Genomic DNA, 23,125 nt, shown 5'->3' with positions numbered 1-23,125 from the left:
GAGGATATTATGGTTTCGGGAAGACAGAGGAGGGCACCTGGAAAGCTTGGAAGGGGTGCTGTCCCGCATGCAGTCCGTGGGATTGAAGATCAAGCCGGAGAATTGCCAACTGATGCGACAGAGCGTACACTACCTGGGCCACATTGTGACGCAGCATGGGGTTGGTACCGATCCAGAGAAGACGGCGGCGGTCCAGGAGTGGCCCACGCCTCGGTGCGTGAGAGAAGTCCGGCAGTTCCTGGGATTGGCATCCTATTACAGGCGGTTTGTCCGGAATTTCGCCAGCGTGGCAAATCCGTTGCACGCCCTGACAAAGAAAGGTGAGAAGTGGCGTTGGGGTCTGAAGGAGGAAGAAGCATTTGCTCGCCTGAAGGATGCGTTGGTGAGTCCCCCGATTCTGCGCCACTCAGACTTTGACCGCACTTTTCTGGTGGATGTGGATGCCAGCGAAGACGCCATCGGGGCAGTGTTGTCGCAGCAAGGAGAGCAGGGCCCACCGGGGGTGGTCGCGTACGCCAGCCGCTCGCTCTCGCGTGCGGAGCGGAGTTATTGCGCGACGCGGAGGGAGATGCTGGCCCTAGTCTGGGCTACTCACCACTTCCGGCCATACTTATATGGTAGGAAGTTCACAGCCCGGACGGATCACAATTCCCTGAAGTGGTTGCGGAACTTTCGGGAGCCCGAGGGACAAGTCGTCCGCTGGCTGGAGAAACTGGCCGAGTTCGACTTTGAGGTGGTCCATCGTCCCGGAAAGAAACACCAGAACGCGGATGCGCTGTCCCGGCGTGCTTGCAGACAGTGTCGGTCCGGTGATGACTCCCTGAATGTCCACGTGGCAGCTATGGCATTAGAGTCACCCAGCCTCGTCGAACGTTGGCAGAAGGAAGACGCCGAGTGCATGCAGGTTCGGGAATGGATCGAGAAGGAGACATGGCCACAACTGGCTCCAGAGGGCAGTCTCTGGATGAAGCGTCTGTGGAGCTAGCGCGACAGGATAGTCCTGCACGAGGGGACTATATGTCGCACGTGGGAGATCCCCGACACAGGAGACTCCAGGTTGTTGCCGGTCATTCCGAGGCGGAACATCCTGGAAATCCTGAAGACCATCCACAACCAACCAACGGGGGGCATTTAGGAGTGGCAAAAACCCTGGCGAAAGTGCGCCAGCGTTACTACTGGCCCCAGCAGAGGGAGGACGTGGAAGATTGGTGCCGAGCGTATCAGACGTGCGCCGCTCGTGCGATCCCAACTCGGAAGTTGCAAGCCCCCATGCAGCTGCAGCCGGTGAGCCACCCTTTCCAACGAGTGGCTATGGACCTTGTGGGACCCTTGGAGGAGACACAGAGTGGTAATCGCTACATCCTAGTGGTTTGCGACTACTTCTCCAAGTGGCCGGAGGCGTTCCCCCTGCCCAACGCTGAGGCGCGCACAGTGGCGACGGCTTTAGTGAACGGCGTTTTCTGCCGCTACGGTGCGCCGGAGACACTGCACTCCGACCAAGGCCGGAATTTCGAGTCGGAGCTGGTGAAGGAGGTGTGCCAGCTGTTTGGTGTGACGAAAACCAGGGCCACCGCTTACCACCCGCAGTCAGACGGCTTGGTAGAACGGATGAACCGCACGCTGGTGGACATGCTAGCGAAGGCGTCCATCGACCATCCGGAAGATTGGGATGTCTACCTCGACCGGACACTGCTGGCTTATCGGACCAGTGTTCACTGCACAACCGGGGCCACTCCCAGTCGCGTTCTGTTCGGCAGAGAGCTCCGGCTACCAGTGGACCTGATGTACGGAGTGCCGACGGATGCACAAGTGAGGTCCGCAGGGGAATACGTACAGCACCTGCGCAGAGATTTGGAGCGGGTGTACGAGGTGGTCCGAAAGAAAGCTGGCCGGGAACAACGACGCCAAAAGGCATGGAAAGATCGGAAAGCCTACGGACCTGTCTACGAGCCTGGCGATCTGGTGTGGATGCAACTCCCCACAAAGACCAAATTTGGGGCGTACTGGGACGGTCCGTATCAAGTTCAGAGGAAGCTGGATTGGAACACGTACCGGATAGAGAAGGTGGGAGGTGGAAGAGAACGGCTGGTAGTACACTTCGACCGACTGAAGCCGTATCACGGCACTCGTGAAGGAGAAGGAGCCCAGGGGAGACAACGGGAGAGGAGAAAGACGCGGCGACCAGCCTGGCTCCGAGATTTCGTACAGACGCAGGAAGTGAGCACAGGACGTGCTCTTCATGAGGGGGAGAGTGGTGCAGCGGACACGGACCGAACTAATGAGATCTTTCCTGCAGAAAATGAAGGCGAAGAACACTGAAGCTACAGTATGAAGAATAATACATGAAGATCGGAAGAGCAGTACGGTAAGGGTTGTTGACTGGAGTGTTGGGAAGTTGCCAAGAGTGTGTGCTTGTGTTTTACATCGTCGTCGATCCTGGTTTCCGATTGTCTAATAAAGTATATACTCATTGCTTGTTCTTTTGTTGTCGCAATGCCATCAGGAAAGCGCGAGACTGAGCGAAAGGGAAATGCACCAGTCAATACCGGCCCGTCGCCAAATAGCGATGGACTCGCCAATAACACGGTGGAGGAAGTTAACGAGCTTGTTCAAGGGAGCGACTCGTTACAAGTGATTTACAAAACGAACACCAAACAATCGTTTCAAATGTTTATTACACTCTGCTACTAACAACCACCACAAAAAATCACAAAACTATTGATCACTAACCAAAACCACACACAAATCTGCCGCATGCCACTGCACTACCGTATTCTGCCACTGATTGTCATGTCCAAATGTGCCAGATACGGTAGATGAGTGCTACGCTGTCATAGTTCACGATCAGCTCAGCTTTTGCTGATATTCCTCCGTTGACTCTGGAATATAACAGGCATCACCAGCTAGCCACAACTGTTCTCCAATTTCTACAATGAGCTTTAAAACTTTCGAATATTTCACAAAACAACTGTAACGAGTCGCTCCCTTGAACAAGCTCGTTAACTTCCTCCACCGTGTTATTGGCGAGTCCATCGCTATTTGGCGACGGGCCGGTATTGACTGGTGCATTTCCCTTTCGCTCAGTCTCGCGCTTTCCTGATGGCATTGCGACAACAAAAGAACAAGCAATGAGTATATACTTTATTAGACAATCGGAAACCAGGATCGACGACGATGTAAAACACAAGCACACACTCTTGGCAACTTCCCAACACTCCAGTCAACAACCCTTACCGTACTGCTCTTCCGATCTTCATGTATTATTCTTCATACTGTAGCTTCAGTGTTCTTCGCCTTCATTTTCTGCAGGAAAGATCTCATTAGTTCGGTCCGTGTCCGCTGCACACTCAATACACACGTCTACCTCAAGAAGAGTAGTTACCAGTTAAGTCAACTTGGACGATGATGACCCGACTGAGGACAACATGGCGTTGGCCGGCCCGCCTGCTGTGACGGAAAGTGCGTTACAACTGAATTAAACTTTAAGCACAAATAGAGCTCCAGTATTTTAAAGTAATATTTGTTTCAAGCTATTGTAGCGCTCGTCGGCGCTACGTTATTTCACTCCAACGCGAGAGGTTAAGAGTTTATTAGAGAAAGCACAAAACATTGAAAACAACAATGACAAAATAAGAAAGACGGAATAACAGCAGTACCGCATACAATCACCGGCTTCTGACTTGGCGTCCCCTACTGTCGATGTCCTACAAAAATTTTGGCGTGATATGCAGGTACAGTTTCACGGTCGCCGTCACACTATAATGTGATTATGCCAAAGTATGAATTATCTTAAATACTGTTTGAAAACGCCTAAACAGAGCAGGAAGAACTAACATCTGATCGAAAAAAAGAATTTATATGTACCTGACTGTCAGAAATATTACGGTAGTTGCTGACGTAAAGTGGGCCGTTACTTGAGAGTTGATGATGCTACTGGTGGTGTCTTAAAACACGGAGGTTGTTGTCAGCATTTTTTAGAAGATAATTTTGTGTTATCTGTTTTTTGCCGAAAAATCAAAAAATTCGTTTGATGAAGAAGAGGAAGAAGCTGCTGAATACTTACGACAATGAGGAATCCTTCTTGGAACTGACTGTCCGCATTCATGGTCGAGTCGTGAGTCGAGAATGCGATTACGCTGAATCATAAAGCTGCTATGATCGAACGCAACTTGGTTGCTCGTTTCATCAGTGAGATAGCAACTGAAGCGAGTTACGAGGCAGATTACCAACAGGAACTTTCAGTACTCACGTAGGGGCGTCGCTTGTCAGAGAAACTGATGAACGTGGATGAACAGAAAAGCGCAGGTAGCAGCCAAAATACTAAGTAGTGGTGACCCCACTAGGCGGTGGCAGCGGGTTGGCCAGGAGCTCTGGCTGTGGGCAACTGATAAAAGGTGTCTACAACAGGCACCCCAAGGCAGCATCGTTCTGGAAAGCTTTCGGTTGCTGCAACACCGACTGAAGATTTCTTGCGGTTTGCCGTGCCACGTATAGTGTAACACGCTTCGCTATTGGCCATGGTGTCACGTTTACTAAGCAGCAACTCGCAGTCACACACACACAGAACAGGAAAGCGTAATACGGCAAAACAGCAAAGACTGAACGGGATGAGATGCCAGGATACGGTAGTCACGTGCATGCCTGCGCATCAGGTTGTTACACTAGCAAGTGCAGTCCTTTCTGCACAGTCACATATCAAATACTAAAAGCTACGCTCAGCCATTTCATAGCCGCTTAGCTGGAAGTTATGAAGGTTTATGCTGAACCTGTGACAACTACGCTGGCAGCGGATCTCTTTTGAAGAAATTTCAGTTGCTGATGCAGATTCGCCATGCCAATGTGCATGTTAACCTAGGTGTCCATCGATCAACCTGATGGTTGTGATTCATACCTCATCCACGTACGTTTGACGTACCTGTGTAATGTGTGCGTTACCACCGTCATGATTGGCATTTGGATGGTTTTCAGATCCCTGTCAACTTACCAACCTTCTCGTATTTTGTGGTGCGCAGGTGGTAACCACTGAAGAATGCCTCCAGTGCTCTTTTTGCAGGGTACAAGAATGATTCTATTTCTTTGTGCATATTTTAGCATATTTACGTCAACAATGGTCTTTTTGTGCGGATGTTGTCGATCTGCAAATCGTTGAAAGCGCCGTTAGAAGTTTGTGCGAAATAGTGATGTGCAATTCAGCTGCTCGCGGTTTGGACAGGTATGGTCTGATTTGCGATTGGGTTGCTGTATTTGGGTATATGATTAACTAAGAATAGAAAAAACACCGGAGTCAAGCGATCAGTGAGAAAGGCATCCCAGAGCTCCTGAATATCGTCAGGTTCCTTGACATGCCAGCGCCTCAGAGTCACAAGGCACCGTTAAAGTCTGGCTGGCCAACGTAAGCTGGTGTGTGATTCCCAGTTTCTTATTCTACTCAATTAATAAACCAATCAGTTTCTTATCAATTCATTTTCATCAAAGTCACTACATGAAAAGGCTTTTTTGAATTCTCTCAAATGATTCATTTCAATTGCAATACTGCTGTTTTACTGATCAAACTTATTGAAGATGATTTTCATTATATGTCGCATCCAGAACTGATTAAATTCGCTGATGATTTCCAGTATAATATCTGTTTTTCCGTTTATGCCTGATTTTGCTTAAACAGTCTTTATGCTGGCCATTGAGAAGTCTTTTCCAAACACACGGATTCAGGGTTTCATTTTTCTTCGTTTTCACTTTCTTAATATTGCTCCATGATATGTTATTTATAATTGTTGTTGGTGAACAATAAAAAATGCTTTACTTACTGTAGTTTGTGTAGTTTTTTCTGAGTTTTCAGTTTTTGTTCCATATGATTTTATTGTAGTGCAATATGATATTGCTATACCAAAAATGTTGTTTTTGGAAATACTTATCATTTCAAAGCATAATTTTATGACAACTTATACGTAAAAAAACAGTTTTTATGAATGATTTTAGTTCATAAATTGTGATAAGCATGAATCTATTAAAAATTTAAAATTTCACGACTCCAATTCAGGAAATCATGAAAGAAAATATTTGGACAAATAAAATGACGAATATCACAGCTAATCGCAGTAGAAAAGTTTGCAGTGCAATTACGTCCAGTGAGAATGGGCTTTCAAAGTCTTGTATTTAGCCTGAATTGGACCATGCTTTCTTCATGGACGAAGCAATGCTGAAACGCAGTTGGACATGCCAGCTCTCCCTGAAAGCAGGTAAAATAATGAATAATTTTTTTAATTAATAAATTCCTATTAATAAATATCGCAATATTTATTGAATTTTGATGAAATTGAATGATATTTCTGGAAATGATTGAAATGTTATTTCTAATGTTAATTAGTCAGCCCGTTAAGTCACGAGATGAAAGATTTGGAGTGTCATTTTGAAACTGGATTTATGAGATAACCAGTTTATGGTTATTGATTTTTCAAAATGTAGCATTGTTTAAATTTTGATTATATTTTAAATTGTTAAATAAGTTTTATTTCTGCATTATTTTTTAATTGATGCTTGAATATTGAGCTAGTTGAAAATTTATAACAAAAGACAACAGCTTGTAAATTATCATAAATAACTGGCAAATTCTTTATGAGTAATAATTTGATAACCAATTAATTGCTCTTTGTTGTTCGTTTAAATTTGAAAAGTGCAATTTTATTTAATTCTATTGTGTATCGTATTGCAAAGTTGATTGGTTTATTGAGCATACCGTTGGTATTGCTTCCATTTGTCGATTTTTGTAAAATACTGAGATAAATAGACTATAGTGAATTGTATTGAACGTGGAAATACAGAAATTAAAAATAATAAAGTCTAGTTGTTTAATTGAATATGTACAAAGGAAAAATGAAATGATGCTGCGTTGGCTTGTAAACTGGACTACGTGTTAGCAGATTAGTTTTGCTTCAAGTAAATAATGAAGCGATCCAGTTTTGAATTGGTGGTTATTTTTATAAGCAAAATCAAGAAGACAAGCCCAAATTTTTATCCAATAATTTTTTGACATTGCCAATCAAAACTGTCAATATTAATGATCTGAAGCTGATTATTATTAATAATTTACAAAGGTATCTTTGATTTTAGCTTTTGAAATAAGAATAACATTCGAATAAAATGTACTCAAATATAAATTTTATCCTTTATTTAAAAAAAATTTGTTCGTGAAATAATTTCGCATAACGTTTTCTTTGTTAAAATTTTGTTTTTGTCAAATTTTCAGGTAACAAACTGAAGAAAAAACAACTGTAACCTTTCTTTTTGTATGTCAAATAAATATTCTTATGTCATTTTGAATTAAACTTTTGACATGATGAAGCAAACAGAATTAATTTAAATATTTTTTTTCTGTTTATTTGACCTTATTCAAGATTTACCTAAGTAATTTATTATGTACGTAGTTTTGATGTTGTTTGATTTTTGAACATACAAATTTTATAGACCAATTTACATCCAATGTGATGATATATATAAATGTTTCGAAAAAAATTTTAAATAATGGTTTAAAATAAAAACTGGAAAAATAATAAATTTTTTGTCATTTTGTTATTCATCGATCAAATAATTGGTTAACATTTGAACGTATTTATGCGTGTTGTTGAAAGGAACATTTTCCATTTGATTAACGATTTGATTGTTGAGCATGAGCAGAACAGCAAAATTTTTACACAATGTTGACGAGAAAATGTTCACTTGCATCTTGCAATATTATTTTCAAATTCAAATTTAAATAAATTTATTTATTTATTACTGAAAACAAAACTGAAAAATTGTAAGAAAAAGAATTTCAATAGATTCTGCAGTGGAACGTGCAATTCACACTTCGCACACAATAGACAATTAGCATCCAGAAAGCAACGTGCACATCAGGAAACATTACAATGCACCAACCAACCAACCAACTGGCTCGTTTGTTTTTTCATTTCTTAACATCTACTTTATTCAATTTACGTAATTTATTTTGTTAATTTTTTCGGTTCATCATGTTTGTTTCATTTGCTTGCAACTAATATAAAGTTGAAATGAATATTTATTTCTTTATAAATTATTATGCAATGTATAAAAATATGTCCATTTTATTCAATTTTCAAATACTGCTTCGATTTCGATTTTGCTAGTTATAAGATGACAATAATGTCACAGATAGATAAAACTTCGGTCATCTGATGACAATCATCTTCTTCAGTTTGAATGCTTTCGCCAACAGCTATTCGTTTAAAGTGCTTTTCTACAATTTATCAATGATAATTATTTCAATAGTCACTTTTTTCTCACTTCGACCAGTTCTTCAAGTAATGGCCTATTTCAATCAGGTACAAATTCAAAACACTGCCATTGCAGCGTTGCAATACAAAAGCGGAAGGGCTTTATGTATATATATTGCATGTATATATATATATATATTGCATTGGTTTAAATAAATTTGCTTGTTTTTTCAGTTATTATTTAATAAAATAAAAATGACGCATGAAAAGCATCGTCTCGCGTTGAAATTAAAACGAAGTGAACAAGATTTTGGCATACGACTGATGCAGTGGTACGGCCAGGCTCCGGCTTCTGCATTTGTCTACGATGTAGTTTTGGAAAGTGCCGCATATAGAGCCGGCTTAATTATTGGCGACCGAATTATCAACGTCAACGGCACCAACGTCACTTGCGCCGAACAGATACACCTCTTGATCAATGGTCAAAGTGAAGCTCATATTCAAATTGTTCGACCGACGCCGGACAAAATTGAAAAGGTGATCAAATAAATAAATAAAATCAACAATCACATTTATAAATTTTAGCTGTACAAAACGCCAAGCTTTTCCAATCCACAATGTTCACTTGCAGACAGTGATTCTGAAAGTAAGTGTATTTTTTCTTCTTTAAAGATACTACACTACTACAGTCTATCAAATTAACTACCGCTACTACAGGAGAATATATCACTGCCAAAAATAGTTTCTAATTTCCAATACTTTTTCCAAAGAAAATTTCTTTTTTCTGTAAACTATTTATTCAATTAGTAAAAACAGTTAAATTTAGCTTAAATTTAGCAACGACGGATGAAAATATTGTAGTAAAAGGAACGCTGCTGGAGCGTTTCCCAGAAAGTCATTGGATTCTGAAAATGTTAGGAAGAGCATCATATTTGGATCAAATTGGCGTTGGACGGTGAAAACTATTTCCTCTACAAAAAGGCTATTCTGCTTAACATGAAATGCTTTTTACAAGTAAAGCCTTAAAATCGCTTTTGTAAAAAAATTTTATTCCTCTTTCTTGCTTGCATATTCTAACAAGCTTGCAGTAAATAAATTCATTTATTCTTATATTAATTTTATTACAGAACTTTACTGTTTGCTGCTCTTCACTTCGAACATACCATCGTGACCAGGTATAATGTGATCCGCTAGCGATAAAATTCTTTTCCGACTCTCTTTCTGTAATATTTTACTGAAACTTGAGCGTTCCCATAAATCGGACTGCTTCAGATCAAGTTCAGATTCAAAAATGTCACCTATACACAAGCATTTTGAAACTATATTAAATTTCAAATTATTGATTAATGCACCGTTGTATTATTACCTGCAACAATGACTCTTCCTTTCTGAGGAACATTTTCAACAACAACACTGATATCGTGAGATGTATGACCAGGAGTTCGCATCAGGTTGACATTTTTTGTCAATTCATAACGTTCCAACTTAATTTAATTAAACTAATCAAATTCAATTATACAAATAACTTTTACAAACCTCCATTGGCCAACTATAGTATTCACTTCTTCCATGAAGAATGTCATTTTCTAAAAAAATTATTGCTTCAGGAAATAAATTTATATTTCCCACGTGATCCAAATGACCATGCGTACAAATCAGATAATCGATTTCTTCTAAATCAACATCATATTTGTTCAGAGCTGAAATTTCAGATTAAAATAAAAAAATTAGAAATTTACAATCGAAATAATAAATTAATTATATAAAAAGACTTTCTAATTTCAATACTTTGACACTTTACCTTTCTTTAACAAATTTGATTGCTTTGGTCCAGCACAGTCAACTAATATATTTACTTCGTCATCCTTTATAAGTGTAACAGAGCCCAAAGCCAAACACGACTTTTCACCAAAATCACAGTAACCTTGGATGATTTGTTTGACGTAAATTGATGGTGCATTCATAGCTTTTATTTTACAAAACAGACATTTTTGTAAATAATCTTTATATCATAAGCTGCTGGATATTTCTATATTCATCATCAACAACAACAACGCATCAATCGGTTACAGTTGGCGGTATGTACATTCCTTAATTAAACATGAAAACTTATTCATTTTGAAAAACAACAAATAATGCTTATTCATTACGGGATTACAATTCAAACTATATTACATGTTACGTTGCAATCTGTCTTTAATAAATTTATTCATAGTATAAACAAGCATGTTGTGCAATTACGTTGACTGCAAACATTAACAGATTTTTTCATTTTACATTACGACAGTTTTCATTAATTACAATTATGATTATAGTTCAACAAAAAAGAAAATAAAAATTAAACTATGCTTATAAACATGTAAGTAAAATACATACTTGGTCAAACAATACAGTATACTATGCCATAAGGAACTTCCCCTGGGAAACATTCACAAAATTGCAGTTCAATTTAAAAAATTTCGAAATACCACACAATTGCTTTAAATTAATAAATTTATGATTATTATTATTATTTTAAATTTTCATACAGTACCCTTTTCAGTTTGTCAAAGATTATTTTTACATTATGTTTAAAAAAATTCAAAAAAGAATATAGCAAAATTAGAAGCCGACAATAATTCAAATATATATAAAATATATGGTTTAATTAAAGAAATTTTAACATGTAATTTTTGATCTATCCTGCTTTAATTTTGCCATAATACTGTAGCAATCTCGGATATCAAATTTTAGCTAAATTGAGAATACATCAAGAAGCTCATAAAAAATAACATTTATTTTTATATTTAAGTTATTTTATAGTTTATATCTTTTTATTTTCAATGACTGACATACTTTTGTTACTGATGATGATATCGTATAATGGTAAACAAGGAAGTGAATTACGGTATTTACGTTGTTCTGTTACCGTTGTTTCGGCTTTCGAAAAGTAGTTACAGTTGTATGTATTTTTATCTGCGTGATGTTGATGTGATTGTAAATTTATTCTTTGCGTTGAATAAATTATCATATTTTGTTACGATTGATTGATGTGATTCATTTTGAGAAATTTTCATTCCAATCTTAAGTTTTTCATTTAGTTTTAACCTCTACCAAGAAGCATTGTGAACAGCTATGATTTTGGCTACTCGATTTTTCTCTATGTTTCCAAAATTGAAGGTAAGGAATGTCGAATAATTCTATTTCATTTTTGTGTTATGGCTTAGATCAGATACATCAACGAATAAAATTTACTTTGTTAATTTTCTTTTAAAACAATTTCTGATACGTAATGCATTTTTGTTTGCTTTTGCTTAATCATCGCAACGTACAGATAATTGTTGAATATTGTTATAATTTTTTGGTGCATATTGTTTTAATAAAATTTGTAAAATTTGTATTTGTTGCTTTTTAGTTTATTTAGGTTAAACGAAATTAAAGAATTACTATGATAAAGCCGTAATGTTCAGTGTCTGATTTTCTTGTTCAATTTTTTCTTTAGCTGTACAGTTGATTTCTGAATTTTAGTTCATTTCAGTTTTGTTTTCAGTTATGGTTAGCAATATTTGAAATGTTATTAATTGTTGTAAAATTATTTGAATGTTCAAATTTTATGAAATGATTTTTTAGGTAAACAATTCGATCATTTCGAAATGCCTCTATTCAGTTCGATCACAAACGGTATGGTTGTAATTTTTATATTTCGATTTTTATGGCATCATTTTAGAATTTGAAAGAAGTTATGGCAGAAAAGATATCAGAGCATCAAAAAATTGTCAGTCAGTTTAGAAAACAGTATAACAACTCTGTCATTGGAGAAGTGACCATAGACCAGGTAAACTTGAAAAAAAAATGTTTTCTAATTTTTTACGTGATAAGTTTCAGTTATATGGTGGGATGAGATCAATTAAAGGTTTGCTGTGTGAAACTTCTTTACTCCATCCAGAATCGGGTATTGAATTTCGCGGTCGCAGCATTCCTGAGTGCAGGAAGTTGTTGCCTAAGCTAGGCTTTGATGAACCACTTCCGGAAGGCATATTTTGGCTTTTGTGCACTGGCGATATTCCGACTGATAAGCAGGTAGGTTCAGTGAAATTATTTATATATTTTTAAGGGTTATACCTGTATTTTAAACATAGGTGGAAGCAATAAAAAAGGAAATGAACGAAAGAGCTGTCTTGCCTGAGCATGTTGTTAAAATGATTCTCAACTTTCCCAAGTATTTGCATCCAATGTCTCAGTTTGTCAGTGCCATTGCTGCATTGAATACTGAGAGTAAGTTTGCACAAGCACTCCATAAAGGAGTGCCAAAATCTTCTTACTGGGAGGTATTTTATTGTTATCGAAAGTTGTTTTTTTGTATTATAATGCTTTCTTTTGAAGTATGTATACGAAGATGCATTGAATTTGATCGCTAAGCTAACTCCGTTAGCTGCAATGATTTATCAGAATACTTTCAAAAATCAGACAACCATTTGTGCCATTGATCCACAGAAAGATTGGTCAGCAAACTTTTGTTTGATGCTTGGTTATTCTGACGAAACTTTTATGAATCTGATGCGATTGTATTTGTTTCTTCATTGGTACGTTAAAAATAAGCATTCAGAAAAATAGTTTGATAATGGATAAAAAAATTTTAGTGACCACGAAGGAGGGAACGTCAGCGCTCATACATGTCATCTAGTCGGTAGCGCATTATCTGATCCGTATTTGTCTTTTTCAGCAGCAATGGCTGGTCTTGCAGGTCCATTACATGGTCTTGCTAATCAGGTTTTGCTTTTATTTTTATAATTAATTATTTTTAAAAAATGTTTTGTATTTTAAAGGAAGTTTTGGTATTTTTGCACAAAGTACGAAAAGAACTTGGCATGACGTATAAGTCGGATGATTTGAAGAAGTATTTGTTGAAGCATTTGGAATCTGGACAGGTAAGAAAAGTTTACAGAGATAACATATCTGTATTTTAATTAATGATATTTGTTGCTTTTTTAAGGTCATTCCTGGCTATGGCCACGCAGTATTGCGCAAGACTGATCCACGTTTTCTTTCGCAAAAACAGTTTGCTGAAAACCACATCAAAAATGATCCCATGGTTCAGCTAGTGTGGGATTTGTTTGATGTTGTTCCAGATATTTTGAATTCCTTAGGAAAAGTGAAAAATCCCTATCCAAATGTAGATGCGCACAGTGGTGTTTTGTTGCAGGTGAATGCTGCTGTTAACATTTAAGTTAATTTTCTAAAAAAATCATTCACACATAATTTTGTCAATTTAGCATTACGGGATGACGGAAATGAATTTTTACACAGTGTTGTTTGGCGTATCCCGAGCTATTGGTTTGATGGCACAGTTGATTTGGTCTCGTGGATTGGGCTTACCGTTGGAACGACCAAAATCAATGACAACTGAAAGTTTGATGAAACTAGTGAAGAAATAAGGAAAAAGTAAAATTAGTAAATAAAGCTTCAACATATATATATTCAGATTGACATATGTTTGTTCTGAGCAATATTTATTTTTGAAAAGTTAATATTTTTCACGAGAAAAGTTCTTTTTTATGGAAAAAATATATCTACAACTATGGTATTTGAATAAATTGATATTTGGAAGGGCACTGTTGGTCCATATTTAGTGAATTGGGAGAACGTCAATAGCGATGGGTATTTTGATGCCGATTCTTCAGTTTTTGCGAAGCAGAATTATTTTCAAATAGTACAGTAGTAATTTTAATCTTTTGCTGCTGTTAGCGTCATTTTAGCAGTTATTATTTTATTGTATATTCGTCAAATGTTGTAAAAAAAATCACAATGAATTACGTTGCATTAGGATATAGTGGGATGGAAAAAGTGTTTTTTCAATTAACGCACTCTTAATTTCATAAAAGACTCATATAATTTTTTTACAAGAATACATACAGCAAAAATATTTTTATATGTAAAATGAAATTTGTTCACCGAACGCTGTTTGTTATGTTCGAAAAAGTGGTTAAAATTTTGCATTTTTCATTGTTCAAGAAATAGCATTAAACTGTTTACTTAACCTCTCGTTAAATACATTTCCGATAACAGAACATTGAATGGTACAGTTGTTGACGGTACGATAACCGGCGGTGATAAAGCGGGATTCATGCTCCAGAGCAGATACAATAATCGCCTACATTGTGCAATTGGGTCGCCTACACATTTTAGACGTCTTGTTTTCTAAAAGTGGAAACGTATCATTTTATCACATTAATTAAGGGACAATTTATTTCATATGCATATATGAATGAATTCTGCTCAATTAATAGTTTTTTTTCTTCCTATATAAACAAGGAAAAGTTTTCACAAAATAATCATTGCCAAATTATTCAACTCTAAACGTATAGCAGTTGGCGTTTTCAAAAAAAACAAAATATAATTTCATTGAAGAAGTAAACACAAGCATGAATTTTTTCTATGTTTATTGACATGCAAATGTTTTGGGTTAAAATTAAAAACTGTCACGTCAGTTGTGACTGCTTATTCAACTTTCGGTTGCATAACTTGCTATATTTTGCAGATAATGTTGTTTTATTGCTGAAATACTCAATCTATACGAGGCAAAATTATTGAAAAGTGTGAAATACAGTTGAAAATATGTTGCTTTTCGATAAAATGAAAAGAATTAATAAGAAATTCAAAATCTAGTTTTGGTTGCAATTACAATCAGATATCGTTAAAGGAAATGTTGAATTCGTTTTAAAATTTACTGAAATTTCAATTTTAATAAATACATAATAATGAAAATATTTTAAAAATTCAAATCATCTCTGCACGTAGAAAAATATATACTTCATTACTTTACTTGTCATGTTTTTGTGTATATTTATTTAACGTAAACAATGGAATTTATTAACGTGAAAAACACTTTTTTCTCTTACAGATATATTTATATATTTAAAGCACTGTTAATCATTTATGAATAGAAATTGAAAAAATGATAATAACAGTGAGTGAATGGATAAAAACAAAAATAGACAAAAATTATGCAAATGCTGTTTTTAACAAAATTACTTATCACTAAATAATTCATCTCTTACTTGTTTTAGTCTCTTCAACGCTTTTAGGTAATTTTTCTTAAGAGACAAAGGATATATTTCCGCTTCATGTGTATGCATGTACTGAAAATCAATGAATGCACGCAGTAATACGCAAGGGTTTCCTGCAAGAGCTTGCAAATCTGTACGCGTTGGGACGACATACAAAAAATCGCGGTTATTCGCTTGACATTCTAAAACAATTTATCACATGTATAAAAATTATTACACAAACTTTAAATTTAAACTGTATAAAAAAATTTTCTGCTTACTTGCAGTTTTGAAAGTAAAAATATATAATAAAAATAGTGACAGCATCCATTTCATTTTTACTTTCTCTACCTTTTCATTCATAAACTATTTTATCTGCTGTCGAAATGTTCAGAATTGAACCGATTTTGTAAAATAAATGTCACATTACGTCCCATTTCAAAATATATATATGTGTGTATGTGTGTGTGTAAGTATGTATATATTAAGAGCAAGTGAATAGTACGAATTGAAACTAGATTTATGATCTAGAAGCAACCATTCTCAGGCATCAGCTGTCATTTGTCTTTTGCAATATTCACGTTATACACCAATTAATAAATTTATTACTTTTTAATAACCTATGCAATAAGAATTCTCTAATTTCGGCAACTTTAAGCTAACATTGAAAAGCATTCATGTGTAAATTATCTTATCAATTAATTTAAATTTATTTTCTTTCTGCCTTTCCAAAGTCGAATTTATTTATCAATTACATACAGCTACAATTACTGTTTAAAAAATAGCTAAAATTTAAACAAATAAATATATGTTGTCAATTGATGATATTTTTATTGCAAGCAGATGTGCATTCAAATTGCATGCATACATGCATGCACATATGTGTGTGCGTGTGTATTATAGAAATGTGTTTATATAAATTTCTATTTAGCAACAAACATTATATGAATTTTCAATTTTTTCCAATAATTTTATTTTAATAATTATAATATATGCATATTTTGAAAGTATTCATGGAAAAGCTTCATTTTGTTTCAATTCATTACTATGCAGCTAATAACTGTTTACTGTTTAAAAAACCATTGCAATATTTTTCAGAGTCATGACGTGTTTAGGGTTATTTATTGTAGTTTAAAGTGAATTAATATTTGGTTTAATTTTTTTCAATAAAAAACCCTGTAAACAGATGTTGTTGTCACTTGTGTTCATTTTCCTTACTTTAAATTAGATAAAATAAATGGCTAATAAGTGAATTGAGCATTTGCATTATTTCTTTTGCACGTAAGCAAAATTTATCACAACAGCAAAAAAGTTTAATTATTATGCACAAATAAATAAAATGGAACACTTAAAAAATGTTTAACTTTAATTTTAAATTGACTTTTACAATCGGTTCCGAAAATAAAATTTTTTTAAATTTTTTCGTGCCAGATGCACTGAAATACTATAAAATGTGTATATATGCATATATATAATCTGCCAACATATTATCAGCTGCTTGAGTTTGAATTTGTAGTGTGGGGGAAGCTGAATCTAACATATTCATGTGAATTCATGTGAAATCATCAGTGTGGTAAACAAAGTGTGCATATGTTTTCTTGTGAAGCTTATTTTGACATTCTGCACTTCTCTATTGCGCAATGTGATGCCTTCCGTCATATGCCTAAAATTAGAAAAATGAGAAATGATTGTCACCTAGACTTGGATGCATGATTAGAAGAAATAATAAAACTACTACTTTCATGACGTCTTGTTAGACGCAAATTGCAGTTTGTTGCCTGGATGATAATTTGTAAACAAAAATTACCCCTTCATTTTCCTTCTCATTCTTGGCTAGCTTTCTCAGTGTAGTCAGTTAGCTTTCTTCAAAGAAGCACGTTACTACTATGCCCAGCATGTTCAACGCTAGTAATGTGTTGTGATCGCATTTCTCTGAATATTTGAACATTTGTGCAACGTATTTGTTTCATTATAACCAGAGCAAGCAGATTGCAATATTTTTTGCTTCACATTTCATAAACGTAAGTGCAAAGCTACATTGAGAAATTTTTTCCCACGCTTTATTCAACTAAGTAAGTGCATCGATAACATCATTTCAACGGCTAATATTCCTCATGACGTTGTAAATAAATGTAGATTATCTGATAAAGTAAAACATCTGACACAAATTCTAACGAACAAAAAGGCATATTTTTCTTCATTGCTTATTCTCCTTATGCTTATTTTGACGGTTGTTTGCAGTTGAAAAGTTTTTCGAATGTAATTTTTGTTGAACAAGCTATAGGATGAGAAAAAGCTATGTATTACTTATTAATTATAATAACAGAACTAAATATGATCTTTGTTCAGTGTTTGCAGCATCACAATAGAAAGAAAACTGTTCAATGAATACTTTTCAAAATATTTTATTATTAATTTTAAGTGGAATTTTTTTAATTTATTTATTTCATAAAAAGTATTACATTCTATTCAAATTTGTTTGGCATTTTAAAATTGAAATGCGTTGTAAAAGTGTTGTTAATTGTAATCAATATTAATTATATTAATCTTGTAACATTTGAAATTTCAAATTAAACAGAAATTTTTGCACATTTGAAATATTGTTTATTAGAAATCTTCATGTGGCATATGTTGTAATATGATATAAGTTTTTGAATAATAAATTGCTAGATGAAAAGGATTCTTTTAGGAAAGCAGTTGAACGATTGTCAAAGTTTGAAATATGGATTTTGAAAGCATGATGGTGGAAGATGGTACATTTGGGCAGGAGAAAAAAGAAGAAAAATTTGAAACTGAAGCAGTATTTAATAATCAAGCAAAATATTTTTCCAATACAGACCATCTTTCGAACTCTTCAGAACAAACTGAAAGTATAGATGAACAAGAAGAAGAAGAAGAAAGGGAGCAACAACTGGATGAAAGTGAACATGAAGAAAAGGAAAAAGATGAAGACGCAGCAATAGTGGAGGAAGTTGAAACAGACAAAGAAGAAGAAGAAGAAGAAGAAAATACTAATGACAATAATAATGGAGAAGATGAAGAAGAAACAGTTGTAGTGGAGAATGTTGAAGTAGAAGAGGAAGAAGAAGATGATGATGAAGAAAAAGAAGAAGCAGAAATAGAAGTAGAAGTAAAAGAAGCAATTGTAGTAGAAGATACCGAAATAGAGGAAGAAAAAAATGAAGAGAAAGAAAAAGAATTGCTAAATATGGAATATAATGATGATCAGGTCGACCAAGATCAGCTAATCAACGAAGAAACTGCAACACATCCAGCTGATGATGAAGCAGTCGATGCTTCAGAATCTGAGCAGATGCATGAAGAAGAAAATGATGAAGACACGGTCAATAAAAATAAAGATGACAAATCAATAAATAGTCTCGAAGAATGGATGGCTTCAAAAGAGCAAGTCGAAACAGATGCAAATGCAAACAATGAAATACAAAAAAGCAATACTGAAAATGAAACTACTACAATAATCAACGCAGAAGCAGATGCAAAAGACGATTCTGTACGGGAGGAAAAATTATGCTGCATAAAAAGAGATATATATATATATGAAAATAATGATTGATCTTCATTTAGATTTCAGTAGAACAAAACATGGAAAAAGAAGAAATAGGCGATTCAACTGGTGAAGAACTTGACGATCAGTCTGAATTTTCAGATGAAGAAACTGAAGCTCAAAACGAAACCGACTATGCAACACTCGATGCTGAGAAAAACGAAGCACCAAATGATATTCAATTGCAAAAAGTAAAGTTTCTTTTATTCATTTATTTTTATTCAACATTCTTATGTGAGTGACACTTTGAAAATTATTCTAATTTTAATAATCTAGAATTCAACATGTGAAAATGTGGAATTAAAACAATCCAATGAACAACCACCTGAAGATCATCAACTCAAGGTTAATGTTAACATTTTACTTTCATTTTTTACAATGAAAATAAATATCTTAGGATTTAATGGTGGAAAATACTGAAGAAATACAAGAAATTGACCATGATGATACTGAACAATCAGTATGTTGAAATATTCAAAACCTGACGCATATATTGAATGAATTTATTTTTTTCAGATTGTGGAAAAAACGATGGATGAAAATGATGAAACTGTAGAAGATGAAATTTCCATAAAAGTTGAAACTGAAAAGCATATTGATCAGCCAATTTATTTGGACATTTCTACTGGGTATACGTACGCAACTACAGCAGAGGAAGAACAAATTGAAGCCGTTGAAAATTCTGATATTATTGTATGTTTATCTGTATAGTAGTATAGTGAAACATAATTTAATAGACAAAAATAATTACTTAGAGTGGTCCGGAAATTTCATCTGAACAATGTCCAGAAATTGTCGAAACTCAACTATTTGATAAAGAAGAAGAAGTTGAGCAAGTAAAAGAGGATCAAGATGAAAATCATATTGTAACAGAAGATGTTGAACGCTTCACAGATGCAAATTCATCAGAATTGCAAAATGCAGACAAAGTCAAAGAAGCAATTTTGGAGACGGTAAGGGAATGTTAATAGAAAGCAATAATTAATTTGATAAGGGAAAGTTTTCATTGAAAATGTTGTCAAGTGCATGAATTTTTGCACTCTTGTTGTATTTGTGAAGATTTGATTTATTTGAAAATTCATGCTAATTTTCTTTTACATTAATGAATGACTTGTTGAATGAGTATTTTTTTGATAATTTTATTGATTTTAATTTTTTCAACACGCACGAATTAAACTTCTGTTTCCCTTTTTGACATTAAGAATGAAGTAGGCAAACAATTTTTGATAAATACTTATTTGAATACAGAACTGCTCATTGCATAAGTAATAATTTGATTTGCTTTTAATGAAATGAAATCTTGTGTTTGTTTTCTCTTGCCATTTCTTGAAGAATAAGCAAGGGCAATAATAATAACAACAACAACAATAATAATGATATGTTTGTTTGTTTGTCTGTTTTGAGTGTGCAAATGTCATAAGGAAGCTCAGTGAATAGCGTTTTACGCAATGCAGAATTAATATCTAACAAAGCTTCTAAAAATAGAAAATAATACTAGTCTAGAAACGAGTATAGTGGAAAATAAAATTAGAGTTAAAAAATACTGAAAATAATTTCTTTTTTACTTTCATTGCGAAATCCGTGCTTAACTCAATAAATTCAAGGCGCTATCAGCTGTTGCCTTTGATGATGCTTTGAATATTGCTGCACATATTTTTACATTTTAAAATATTTCCATTCACGATCCTGCCATATTGAAATTTCTTCTTCTAAAGCAATCTCATTTTGATTTTAAAAAATTATACAATCTCTTATTAATGCTTTTTTCTCCTATAAATTTAAACTATTAATAAAATAGCTACTCTTGAATTAACTCTAATTTTCAAACGTGAAATTCTATAACAATTTTGCATGCTTTTAGTGTCTTTATTCGAAATTGGTTTGTTTTATCATTATTTTCCTATATTTATAACAAAATTAGCATTTAACATTTGAAGTGTAAATGGAATTCCTGTAGAAAACAAAAATTGAACATTTTAATAGCTTTGGCTTTAATTTTAACAGTTTAATTTATTTAAAATAATTCCACTTGTATAGGCTCCTTTGAATGGAGAAATTCTACCTGAAGAAATTGTGAAAGATGATCAAATCAAAGGTTTAACAGAAAATGAGAAAAAGGATAATTTCTTGGAAAGAGAAAAAGAAAGCATAAACGAGTCAAGTGATGCAAAAATAGAAGTTATCGAAGAAAGGCAAATACAACCAGCAGAAATAGAAATGAAAACATCTGATATTTCAGAATTGAATAATAATGTGGAATTGTCAAAAGAAGAGGAAACGGAAAATTTGATTAATAATGAAGAAATAAATGAGACAATTTTGCATAAAGTAGAAGTGAAAGAAGGTATAACCGAAAAGGTGAATGAAGTCGGCGAAATAATTGATCAAGGAGAACAAGACGTCGAACAAGTAAAGCAAGAAAGCGAAGCGTTAGCCGACAGCAACGAAATTGTTAATCCGCCCGATAATGCTAAAGATCAGATGAATGAAGAGGAAAAAGAAGCAAATACTGAAAATGTATCAGACAGAAAAATATCCGAGATTCCAATTCAATTTATTGAAATTAAGCAAACAGATGACTCGGCTGAAAATATGAATGAAATTGCAGTAGAAATTTTTGAACAAAATCCTGACGATGCAAAAGATGAAACTGTTGAAAAGCAATCTGAATTGAAGCAAAAAGATGAAGTTGATACTGTCAAAGAATCTGCTGAAGATTTGAATAATAACGACATTTCTGAAAAGAATAATAATTATTTATTGAAATCAGAAATGGAAAATGAAATGAAAGAATCTTCAGAAAAAATTGGCATTGATGAGGAAACTGCAAAACCAATGATGCAACAGGCTGAAAATGAAATTAGCAAATTATCTTTAAGTGAGTCTGCTAAAGTTGAAATGAATAAGCAAGAGAATATGAATGAAATAGTTGCACAAAAATTTGACACATCAGAAGAGTGGAAAATGATCGATGCTGAAGTGGAAGAAATAAAAAAAAGACGAAATCGACAAACGCATGAAAGTAAAGAAATTAGGGATTCATATCCATTTTTACCCTCTAGATCTTCAGCGTCATTATCACTGTCATCTAGTTATCATGGTGATTTGCACAGTCGACCTATGAATCATTATGTGAGCATTTTTGATAATCAAGTTAATACTGGTCCTTTTTCACAAAGCAGTTATGGAAGTTTAACACGAAGTCGAAGTCGAAGCAGAGAACGACTTGGATATTCCAATATGTATCGAACTTCTTCGTTTTCTAAGCTCAGTTCTTATCACGATTTTGATAACATTCGCTGGACAAAGCCATCAACGCAAATACCACTGCGCTCAACATCGTTTACAGCATTTATGGACTATTACGACAAAGTTAAAGATAATTTGCACCGCACATACAGTAATCAAAAGCTTTATGAAAGGAAAACCTACACGCCAAGATGGACCAGATCAGAATCACGGAATAATTTTTGGAATTATTATGATCAAATGAAGCGGGATTTACGAAGAACCTATGTCAAACCTTCTTTATACGAATCTAAACTTTCTTATTCTATTTTCCCCATAAGATCTCGATCTTTTGATCGCCTATCCAGCTATTACAGACGAATGAAAACTGAATTCAGAAATGCGAATGCATATTTTAAAAGCAGCTATACAAGACCATTTTCAAGAATTCGAAGCTTTTATCGTCCATGGAAGTTTGATACTTATTTGTTTTAGATTTTTTTTGGAATGAATTTGCGTAGAAGTTTAGAAAACTTAAAACTGAAATATTTTATTTTTATTTTTTTGCTTGTAAATCGTCGTTTAAAATGTTAGCCATTTGATCATCATTCTCTTTGTTTCATTAAGAAATGTAATGTACAATTATTTTAATTATTCCTTGCAAAAGAAATTCTTCTTTTTTTAGTCTGTCATATCATTCCCTATAATTTATGTAATAAAAAATTCTAAATGCCATGAAACGATGTATGCAGATATTTCAAATTATCATAAAGTCATTTCATATCATCGTATTTATTTACGTCATTAAATTTTGCACCGTTTTCAGAAAGTTATTTTTACTGATAATATTTTCAACATTGTTTTAGAATGTTTCTTTTTTATAGAATTATATTTTAAATAATTTTCGTTAATTTACTATACTGAGTTCAATTTTTAATTCTTGTAAATATACTATAAAATTTATTCATTGTGCAAAAATTAAGTTTCTAAAAACATGCATTAATGAAAGTATAAAATTTGAATTTAATTGAAATTCACTGATTCTTCACTTATATTATTTATCAATGCAAAATTGCTAGAAT

At 34.3% G+C, this 23,125-nt stretch overlaps 6 protein-coding genes across 6 annotated transcripts; 4 read left to right on the top strand and 2 right to left on the bottom strand.

Moving 5' to 3' along the window:
• Positions 1-110: 110 nt before the first annotated feature.
• On the bottom strand, positions 111-742 carry Tsp_04487a (hypothetical protein; the record flags this gene model as incomplete). The annotated part of the gene is made up of 2 exons (XM_003369012.1): positions 647-742; positions 111-587 (listed from the first exon to the last, which is right to left on the bottom strand). Coding segments are annotated over exons 1-2 (573 nt in total), but the record flags the coding sequence as incomplete, so codon positions are not given.
• Positions 743-912: 170 nt separating this feature from the next.
• Positions 913-2,319, top strand: Tsp_04486 (putative integrase core domain protein). Its single transcript, XM_003369011.1, has one exon. The coding sequence runs from the start codon at positions 913-915 to the stop codon at positions 2,317-2,319; it is 1,407 nt and encodes a 468-aa protein (XP_003369059.1).
• Positions 2,320-4,339: 2,020 nt separating this feature from the next.
• Tsp_04485 (hypothetical protein) lies at positions 4,340-4,639 on the bottom strand. Its single transcript, XM_003369010.1, has one exon. It carries the CDS (start codon positions 4,637-4,639, stop codon positions 4,340-4,342), a length of 300 nt encoding a protein of 99 aa, XP_003369058.1.
• Positions 4,640-5,029: 390 nt separating this feature from the next.
• Tsp_04484 (conserved hypothetical protein) lies at positions 5,030-5,396 on the top strand. The gene is made up of 3 exons (XM_003369009.1): positions 5,030-5,054; positions 5,092-5,240; positions 5,271-5,396. The coding sequence occupies exons 1-3, from the start codon at positions 5,030-5,032 to the stop codon at positions 5,394-5,396; spliced, it is 300 nt and encodes a 99-aa protein (XP_003369057.1).
• Positions 5,397-10,973: 5,577 nt separating this feature from the next.
• Positions 10,974-13,639, top strand: Tsp_04483 (2-methylcitrate synthase). Its single transcript, XM_003369008.1, has 11 exons — positions 10,974-11,112; positions 11,306-11,384; positions 11,835-11,885; positions 11,932-12,039; positions 12,090-12,284; positions 12,344-12,532; positions 12,588-12,787; positions 12,845-12,974; positions 13,031-13,132; positions 13,198-13,407; positions 13,478-13,639. Exons 2-11 carry the CDS (start codon positions 11,340-11,342, stop codon positions 13,637-13,639), a joined length of 1,392 nt encoding a protein of 463 aa, XP_003369056.1. The 5' UTR covers positions 10,974-11,112; positions 11,306-11,339.
• A 4,333-nt stretch (positions 13,640-17,972) lies between these two features.
• Positions 17,973-22,940, top strand: Tsp_04482 (hypothetical protein). The gene is made up of 8 exons (XM_003369007.1): positions 17,973-18,761; positions 18,836-19,006; positions 19,092-19,160; positions 19,213-19,275; positions 19,332-19,508; positions 19,571-19,768; positions 20,853-22,516; positions 22,928-22,940. The coding sequence occupies exons 1-8, from the start codon at positions 17,973-17,975 to the stop codon at positions 22,938-22,940; spliced, it is 3,144 nt and encodes a 1,047-aa protein (XP_003369055.1).
• Positions 22,941-23,125: the final 185 nt, after the last annotated feature.

This window comes from Trichinella spiralis (assembly GCF_000181795.1).
Source record: "Trichinella spiralis strain ISS 195 chromosome Unknown Scfld1557, whole genome shotgun sequence".
NCBI classification, from domain to species: domain Eukaryota; kingdom Metazoa; phylum Nematoda; class Enoplea; order Trichinellida; family Trichinellidae; genus Trichinella; species Trichinella spiralis.
Note: the sequence above shows the minus strand (reverse complement) of the source record. Positions and strands in the feature narration are given on the sequence as shown.